This window comes from Photinus pyralis, unplaced genomic scaffold (genome assembly GCF_008802855.1).
Source record: "Photinus pyralis isolate 1611_PpyrPB1 unplaced genomic scaffold, Ppyr1.3 Ppyr1.4_LG1, whole genome shotgun sequence".
Classification (NCBI taxonomy): domain Eukaryota; kingdom Metazoa; phylum Arthropoda; class Insecta; order Coleoptera; family Lampyridae; genus Photinus; species Photinus pyralis.
Window position 1 is genome coordinate 37,627,093 of NW_022170249.1, and position 9,736 is coordinate 37,636,828.

The following is a 9,736-nucleotide window of genomic DNA, read 5'->3' on the forward strand; positions in this document are numbered from 1 at the left end:
AAAATTTTTGACATGGCCCCCTTTAAAACTCCCTCGTTCGGTTATTTATGAACCGATCGGGCTCGATTATGGCTCGTTGGAAAGAGGAAGGTTCACAGAATTCAGAAAAAAAAATTTCGCTAAGATCGGACATCCGGTTCCGGAGAAAATCCACCCTAACTTTGGTCAGCTGCTGTGACGTAACCCTTCGACCCACCGGGCTCAAATTTTTGTGGTGGATTCTCTGATCCTTTAGCTTTCCAACGAGCCCTCAACGAGCTCGATCGGTTGATAAATAACCGAACGAGGGAGTTTTAAAGGGGGTCATGTCAAAAATTTTGAGTTTTTTTTTAGTTTTGAGTGCCTAAATGGCCTCGCAGGTCAAAATAAATGTCAAATTTGGATTCCTCGCACCCGATTTCCGAGAGGTTGACCAAACATCGAAATTTACGACGAAAATTACGAAAAATTGTCCATTTCGGAGCCTACCGGACTTTCACTTTTTTCTATGCCGGGACGTAGGAAAAAGTCAAAAAATGCAACTTTTTTATTTATCGAGATATCGACTTGAAATTTTTTTGGTTTATATGTATTAGTAAAAGGGGTGCTCTGAATCCAAATTGGGCCTTACTTTTGGGCCACGAGGCCATTTAGGCACTCAAAATTCAAAAAAAACTCAAAATTTTTGACATGACCCCCTTTAAAACTCCCTCGTTCGGTTATTTATCAACCGGGTCCCCTTCAAAAATTACGCGCTCCTTCTCTGGGATAAGTTCAGATAATCCATCAAAATTAAAATTTGGTTCGATTGACAAACAACTGATATCAAATATGCAAATATTTCACCTTATGTTTTCATTCCTTTCCAAATCTCTTTGAGTACACATCAGCTATATTATTCTACGAAACTTTTATTTTTTTTTTATTACATTTTTCAAAACTTTAATTTTTATTTAATTTTTACATTTAATTTAATTAATTAAATATACATCATTATTTTAGGAAGCATGGAAGCAATTAATGTAAGTAACTATACAAACTATAATATCTATAACGTCCATCGAGTGGCCTTTGGAAGTTCAAATTAAAATTAAAGAAAAATTCCAAAGGCGACCTGTCGGATCGCCTGTTATAATTAATTGTACAAAACGAACGACATACAGACAAACAGACAAATACAAATCGTTACTTTATTTTAGAGCCTCTTCTTCAGACCGGTGCGGCTACAAATTTTGAAAAACATAATACGGCAGTATGAAACAGCGGCCGAAATTAATATCAACCAGATATGCAAAGAATTTTACAAGGGTTACGCAACAAGGGATACGAAGGTCAAATTAGAAGAATTTATACGACACAATTTCGACGATCTAAAAACTAAAAACGTCATTTCCCTATCCCCTGTTGCGGCCCTTGCACATTTACTGGACCACTCGGCTGCGTTGGAGGGAGTTAAACAGCGAACGGCTAAAGGCGGGTACAGCAAATCTAAAATGGAATACATAATTCAAGCGATTTTTGAATTAAGTGCCCCCCCTCCAACAGAAGCAGTCGAAATATTGAAAACATTGCTGCAGAAAAGCGAAGTAAACGATTTTGTGGCCGAAGCCGGCTCCGAAGAAGAGGCAAAAGAGTTGCTGGGGCAAGCGCTCCGACTTTTTCCCCCTTTTTGGTACGAGATAAAGCCAAAAGTGTACCAAAAAAGGCCACAAAGGCAAAAAAGGGGGAGAAAAGCGATGCGAGAAAGGTCGTCCCAGGAGTCGTCCTCGACGGATGTGTCGACGGCAGGTGTTGAGGACACAGCAACGGCGGTGATTGATGATGTTGTCGGTCCTTCATCTGCATTGAACATGGAAAATGAAAGTCAAAACACAGCGGTGGAGCCCACGGTCTTACCTGCACCTACATCGGTCGCTATCTCGGTCGCTATTGAGGTCCATCGCTGTGCGGACGGAAGTAGGCCACGTTCAAGGCAGATGAACAAACGGGCAGCGATCGATGCAGCTGTTGCTGGTCCATCAAACGCGGGCGCACAAGCCGGGTGGGACGACATCGTGACGAACCCCGCATCGCCGTCGCCGATCCGACACTCTCCGCCCTCATCTTCCTCCTCATCATCTTCGCCCTCACCATCAGCTACCGACCCTGTCAATCCTCTGGCCACCGTTCCACCGCCCATAAATGTAGGGGACTTGGTTTGGGCGAAAGCCAAATTCATGGGCTATTGGCTGGGCGAGGTTGTGGACGTGGTCAGAGTAACTCGCCATATAAATTACATTGTGGAGCTAAAGGGCAGGGGGAGATTCAAAATTGCCGAACACTTTGTGAAAGTATTTAATCGCGCAGAACCGATACCGTCTTTTGTAAAACCCGGCAAAAAACAACGAGAAACGTTAAGAAAAATCATCGACAGCCTCCCACAATAAAAACACTTCCTTTTTTTTAAAAAATTATTTCCCGTACGACTAACCTATATGACAATAACCTATTTCACTCATAAAACACCTTATGATTTGACATTCACAAACGTCAAACTTCCGATCTTCGGTAATGCATCTAATTTCATAGGCAAACTTTGGAGTGGGATCTTTTGATTGTTTATATAAGCAACTTAAACTACACTGCAGCGTATTCTTTTTGCAAATTTCATTACGAAATATCGAACAACCGATCGGGGCGTTTACAGCAGCGTTCCCTGTACTTTAAGTTGCATAAGCATAAACTCCGCATGTATTTTACTCGTGGACAATATAGTGTACCTCAGGGCGTCAGCTGTTTACATTTTAAGAGTACCCTTACCCCTCCTTTATCTTTCCTTCTCTAAGGTATTTTTATAACAAATGGACTATTTATAGATCTGTCAGCTGCCAGGCGGATGTACCAAATCAGCAAGTAAAAAACCGATTATTTAAGACAAAGGAAGGAAGAGAAGAGCCACAACGAAATCAAATTACCTGAAAATAGTGGCCTCGTTATAATGAAGTAAGTTATGGTGTTGTACTTACTCAGTCATAGAGGGTGGAAATATTTTAGGATAGTTCCACTTGCACCGAACTGCACAGACCATTGCCTCCACCACCTTCTTGGAAGACATCAGTCTGTTCAGTTGCTTACGGTACATCAACGGAAGCCGAGGATGTCTCGCATCGACAAAGGGACTATCCCGATGCACAGCTTCGAAGGTCGGTACGAAACTGGGCATCCGGCGCCCCTTCTGCAAGAATTCCTCAGCCCTCGTTTGGAATGTGGAACTCTCCCGCAACACCTCCACCAACCGGACCACATAATTAGTGATACGTTGCCCCAAAAGAAACTTTATCGCCGGTCGAAAATCTTCGCCTTCGGCGAATATTTTCTGCAGCACAAGAGGTCTTTTGAGGAAACATATAATTAAGCGGTCCGTGTCCCTCGAACGCAACGCCCGCTCAACAAATTCTCGTCGTCGTTTTTGCTAAAATTTAATTGATTCATGCATTGAACGGTGATGTGATTATGTGAGCTTACCAACTGGTACAACCGGTCCTTCGCCTTCCGATTTCTCTCCCTCCAGTCCTCCAGTACCCTGATCTTCGCCCACTGCAAGTACCCCGGAAGCAGGGCAAACAACCGTTCCGCAGCGTTCATCTTCAGGGTATCACTTAACTTGCCGGTGGCAATCAACTTCCGTCTATAAATGGTACCCTTCTGATTCATCACCCGGTCGTAGGCCCGCCTCGATTTGTATTCCCGGGGATTGTATTTGCACTTTCGACGAAGCCTGTGGTACATCTCGTTAGCCGCAACTTTCCTACATCTCGCTCGGAATGCCTGTGTAATTATTAAATGTACGTTTTATAAAATATAAAGATACGAAATTTTACAGTTTTGAAGTGTTGTACTGCTCTCCTTTGAAGTTCTACGTCAACCTCAGCATCACCTTCACTTCCTTCCTCAGGAGGATCACACAGTACGACTATCTCTTCAGGATCGCAAGACATGATGTATCAAGAGAACTAATTAATGATGCTTGACAGAATTTATTATAGAATTTTGTTTTACAGTAATTAGTTACATGTCAGAAGAACGTGTTACTTTGACATTGACAAAAAAATGCCTACTTGCATTTTTTTTATATTCTAAAAATAAATCATTTAAGTATAGAATTTTGTTAATCTATTACCTAGATTGTTTTAAAATAATTAGGTACAATTTTCATCAATGTTATAAATAAGATGTTACAATAAATTACATTTCAGTATGCATTTTACATTTGCCAATTATTAAATGTACGTTTTATAAAATTTAAAGATACGAAATTTTACAGTTTTGAAGTGTTGTACTTCTCTCCTTTGAAATTCTACGTCAACCTCAGCATCACTTTCACTTCCTTCCTCAGGAGGATCACACAGTACGACTATCTCTTCAGGATCGCAAGACATGATGTATCAAGAGAACTAATTAATGATGCTTGACAGAACTTATTATAGAATTTTGTTTTACAATAATTAGGTACATGTCAGAAGAACGTGTTACTTTGACATTGACAAAAAAATGCCTACTTGCATTTTTTTTATATTCTAAAAATAAGTCATTTAAGTATAGAATTTTGTTAATCTATTACCTAGATTGTTTTAAAATAATTAGGTACAATTTTCATCAATGTTATAAATAAGATGTTACAATAAATTACATTTCAGTATGCATTTTACATTTGCCAATTTGTTCAACGAGATCGACAAGTTGAAGAAAATATCAAAGTTCTTGCAAGAAAAAGGATGGGACAAAAGTTGCTTGAAGAAGCGAAAGTGCTTGTTGAAGATCTACTTTGCAATGAAGTACCGTTCCCATCCCACGAAGGAGTCTATAGAAAATTTACGTCTTCAACTACAAAAAGTTCAATTTGATGATTTATATAATGGCACTCTTCTCCACATTTCTCCTATCTACGCACTTGCACATTCTCTTAAATTTCGATCACGCATGTCTCATTCTCATTTCACGAAGGTAGGTTGCAGTAAACATTTATCACTCCGCATCGCCAATGTCCTCTTCCCTGCTGTTTCCCCTGATTTCATTGCCCCCATCATTCAAAAATACCTTAAAAAAAAAGCTTTCGTCAAACTCTTCAAACAAATTAATCAACAACACTTTTGCGACGTTATATATATATAAACCGGTCCGTAGGCCAAAAAGACCGTATACAACACAGTCCCAGTCTACAAAAAACGACTCGATCAAGAAAGAAGCAGAATTGATTTTTTAGGCCATCCCCAACACTAATCAAGCAAGGAAATAGGTACGGATCAACGCTCTCAATCTATTATCAGAACGTAAGTGGAATGCGAACGAAAGCGCAATCTTTCAAAAATAAATTGGCAATTACAAATTACGACATTATTCTACTGACTGAGACCTGGTTAACGGAAAATTTTCATGACGCTGAGTATTTAAACAATCAATATGCGGTCTTTCGCAATGACCGTAATTACGAAGAAATGAAGTGCACCATGGGAGGCGGAGTTTTAATCGCAGTCAAGACCGATTTGAATGCTGAAAAATTGGAATTTCAAAGTGATCTAAATGAAATATGGGTCAAACTTAAAATTAATAATACTTCATACATTATTGGTGTTGTCTACTTTCAACCGAAATCTGGTATTGATAAGTACGTGAGTTTTACCAAAAGTTTAGAAACAATTGAAAACATGTTGCATTCATCGGAAGTGTTAATAGCAGGCGATTTTAACCTACCACAAATTGTTGACGCCACGTATAATTTCGAAAACGCGAGTGCTAAATGCAAAGTAATTAAAAATATAGCTTCGATGTACAACTTAAAACTCATTAATACGGTTAAACTTAAAAACTGCAATAATAGAACCCTTGACCTAATTTTAACTAACTTAAACGCGGAAATTAAATCTGCTGTCGACTCACTGGATAAAATTAATCCACTTCATCCTGCACTAGAAATGGTCTACAAAGTCCATAGACCAGCTAAGCGAATTACCAAATTAACCAACTTCAATTTCAAAAAAGCAGATTTTCTTAAAATGTACGTCCTTTTTCGCGATGTCAATTGGAAGGAGTCTCTTATCCTGAAGAATTTCAAATCGGTAGATGATGCAGTAACTAGCTTTAATCAAACGGTAATGAACATTTTCGATGAATGTGTCCCCAAAGTTACAATTAGGAGTGCCAATAAGTATCCTAGCTGGTTTAATATAGACATTATTAAGAAAATCAAACAGAAAAATAAGTTTCGGTTACAGGGCCCATCGGAAGACTTCATTGAAGCCAGAAAAGAACTCAAAAGAATGATCCACATTGCTCATAAGAGGTACATTAATCAAATTGAAATGGATCTGCGGAAGAATTCCAATAAATTCTGGAACTACATCAAGTCGTTGAGGAAGAATAGTCAACTACCTGGAGTTTTTGAGTACAAAGACACCTCGTTAACGGACGCCAGAAGCATTGCGGACGCCTTTGCATCCTTCTTCGAGTCAGTCTACACTATGGAGAGGAACGATGACCCGGAAGATGACGTGGAATCGGACCTGGTGCTATCCAAATTGCACTTGACTCAGTTACATGAATCCGAGATACTGGAAGCAATTAAAAAATTGAAACCGAGGTCGGCTATAGGCGAAGATGGAATCCCACCCTACATCGTGAAAGGATGTGCATCTTTATTGGTAACCCCCTTACAACATCTATTTAATTTAGCTTTGCAAACATGTACATTCCCTGAAGCTTGGAAATGCACCAGAATAACACCAATTCACAAAAGTGGAAGCCGAAAATTAGTTGAGAATTATCGCCCAATTGCAATTATACCAGCAATAGCGAAAATTTTCGAAAGAGTGATCTATACTAGACTTTATTCCCATCTCAGCAGTATAATTGTAGATCAGCAGCACGGTTTCACGCGGAACAGATCAACGATTACAAATTTAATGCAGTTTACGCATTTCTCAGCAGGAGCCTTGGATGAGAGAGCCCAGGTTGACTGTGTTTATACAGATTTTGCGAAGGCATTTGATACAGTATCCCATCAAGTCTTGCTCCGTAAACTTGTTTTAAATTGCGTAAGTAATCCGACCGTCAAATTCTTAAAATCATATTTATCTCTCCGTAAAACAAGAGTGAAATTCAATGGTGTGAATTCAGCCGAATTTTATCCCTCATCAGGCGTTCCCCAGGGAACACTTCTTGGTCCTTTTCTGTTTCTCTTATACATAAATGATTTACCGCGAGTGATAAAAAACTCGAAAGCACTACTATTTGCGGACGACCTAAAACTTTTTAATAAAGTCCAATCCCCAAGTGACTGTTTAAATATTCAAGAGGACATTAACTCAGTAATTAAGTGGTGTATCAAAAATAAACTAAAACTAAATATCAATAAGTGTAAAGTCCTTACTTTTACTAGATCGAAAAATCCCTTACTTTTTGACTATAAGATGAATGGAAAGGTCTTACTACGAGTCACCTCCGTTAAGGACCTGGGCGTGTTTTTCAATACCAACCTTAACTTTAACTTACACATTGAATACCTAACAAATGAGTGTTACAAACTTCTTGGTTTCGTTATCAGGCATACACTCAATTTCACGAATATACAGACAATGCTAACCTTATATAATGCGTTTATTAGATCCAAGCTTGAGTATGCTGCATGTATCTGGTCTCCTCAAACTCTCAAATACTCAGACATGATCGAAAAAGTGCAGAAAAAGTTCATCCGAGTAATGTTTTTTAGGTCAACCCAAAATTATCCACATTTGATCTCTTACGGTACCCAGCTTAATTACTTAAATAGTACTTTCGGCTTAGATATAACGAGGTTAGAAACCCGACGGTACATTGCCTCCACAATTTTTGTCTTCAAAATTTTACACAACTTGTTATACTCTTCCGAATTACTTCAAGAAATTAAGCTTAAGGTACCATTTGTTAAGCTAAGGCAAAATAATACTATTTTTGTAGTTAACAACACAACTTCCCCACTTATTAAGATCTTGATCGCTTTAAATAAGTTATCCTCAGTTAATGATATCGACTTTTTTCACGATCCCCTAAATTCAATAATAAATAAAATTAGATCCTAGTCCTAATATTTGTTCAGAGCCCCAGTACCATGTAATTGGAATTTTTATTCTGTATGGTTTCTGGTTAAATAAATAAATAAATAAACAAACCTAGCTAGCTCAAACCCTTATACTTCTCGGAACAAAACCTCCCCAGCACAGAGGAGGAATTCGACTCTTTTCTCATATAGTGGGTTAGACCAAAGACCTTAAATTCCAAATCGATCCTAAGAATTTTGATTAAATAAAATGGACCTTGGGCAAGTATTCAAAGAAAACAGTAAATTAAAGGAAATGAAATCGTTCGAAAGCCAAACACAGAAATTAATGTGAGAATTACAAATTTCAGTTTTAATGGTTACACAATAAAAAAAAAACAAGAAAACAAACAATTATTACAAAGAAAAAAACTACAATTAAAACTTAATCTTACTTACATTCGGTACATGTCCAAACTGCTAATCCCAATACGTTACACAAAAAAAAACAAAATTCAAATTTACACAAAAGAACACTCAAGTCGGCGCCGACACACCTTAGAGACGCACTTTTCTGAAGGTGTAAACTTCCAAAAACTGCCGCAAACTCGGCTTTCCACTCCGTAAAACGGAAACTCTAAACTTCCAAAACTGCTGGTCTCAACACAAATCCAAACTACTGCGGTAAGTCACCGAAGCGAAATAAACAAACTTCACTCAACTCAAAAACTGCCCTGACTGGCAACATACTGACGATAAAAACTTCCAAACTCCCAAAACAAACTTTAAACTTCAACAAAATGTGGATCTGCTCTTAACTCGCAAGACGCCGATTTCAAAACAAAGAAACGTAGTTCTGCGTTGATTCTGGCAAAAAGCCCTTCCTCTTTTCCGTCCGTTCTATTTAAAGTGGAAACCCTTCTTCCAAAACTACAAATTAAAACAGCCAATGATAAGCAGTTGCCAACAGAAAATATCCCCCCTAACTTACGTTAAACCAGAGGTAGAAATTATTTTTATAATCAATTTTTAACCGACACTAAGAGATAACACAAAATTAAAATACTAGGAAAAATATGGAGCCGTTTTTCGGTGACCATTATATATGGCTGTTTGCGAGCACGTCGAAGAACACTGCATACATCAGAGTTGGACCGTAAGTTTGCAATACAAGCATAATAAAGCTATTATCTTTTTAGAAGATACCTTTCTCCATCAGAGGATTGCCTTCAAGAGTAAAAATTTTCATGCAAGTAGATTATTGTTACTTCATATTTATTCATGATTCTATAATTGTACGCTTTTTAAATACGCGTGGAAATAAACGATAACATTTTTTATATTATGTATTACACCCATTTCAACTACAACTGTTAATAAAACATTATAAGGGAATGCAGTATTTTGTATAAAATTAAGTAAGCGTAGTTCAAGTTTGACAGTTTGAGCATTTTTGTACTTATCAATAAACAATTTAACGTAGAACCGGTGTTTCTTTAACGTATTAAATGTATTTTATTTTACATTTTGGTGCCGAAACCCGGGAGATAGTGTTTGTTGTTTAGTTTGCCGAATTCTGTAAGAAATTAACGGAGTGCTTAAACTTAGACGGTCTTTTTGGCCTACGGACCGGTTTATATATATATATATATTGTTATGATAATTGCCGGTTTAGGCCAGTTTTCGTTCAATTTACCTGAAAATGCG

General features: G+C 37.9%; 2 protein-coding genes across 5 annotated transcripts; one reads left to right on the forward strand and one right to left on the reverse strand.

The window, feature by feature from the left end:
- Window positions 1-1,019: 1,019 nt before the first annotated feature.
- Window positions 1,020-8,879, reverse strand: LOC116175704. 4 transcript variants are annotated; one of them, XM_031493971.1, is made up of 6 exons: window positions 8,489-8,879; window positions 4,281-5,055; window positions 3,484-3,786; window positions 2,985-3,430; window positions 1,876-2,933; window positions 1,020-1,818 (listed from the first exon to the last, which is right to left on the reverse strand). In XM_031493971.1, the coding sequence occupies exons 2-5, from the start codon at window positions 4,395-4,397 to the stop codon at window positions 2,930-2,932; spliced, it is 870 nt and encodes a 289-aa protein (XP_031349831.1). In that variant the 5' UTR covers window positions 4,398-5,055; window positions 8,489-8,879; the 3' UTR covers window positions 1,020-1,818; window positions 1,876-2,929. The 4 variants fall into 4 exon arrangements, with proteins under 4 accessions (XP_031349831.1, XP_031349823.1, XP_031349839.1 ...); XM_031493963.1 differs by lacking the exon at window positions 8,489-8,879 and having other exon boundaries at window positions 4,281-5,129; XM_031493979.1 differs by lacking the exons at window positions 4,281-5,055; window positions 8,489-8,879 and adding an exon at window positions 3,840-3,990 and having other exon boundaries at window positions 1,886-2,933.
- Window positions 1,449-4,121, forward strand: LOC116175696. Its single transcript, XM_031493940.1, has 3 exons — window positions 1,449-2,961; window positions 3,013-3,790; window positions 3,842-4,121. Exon 1 carries the CDS (start codon window positions 1,473-1,475, stop codon window positions 2,403-2,405), a length of 933 nt encoding a protein of 310 aa, XP_031349800.1. The 5' UTR covers window positions 1,449-1,472; the 3' UTR covers window positions 2,406-2,961; window positions 3,013-3,790; window positions 3,842-4,121.
- Window positions 8,880-9,736: the final 857 nt, after the last annotated feature.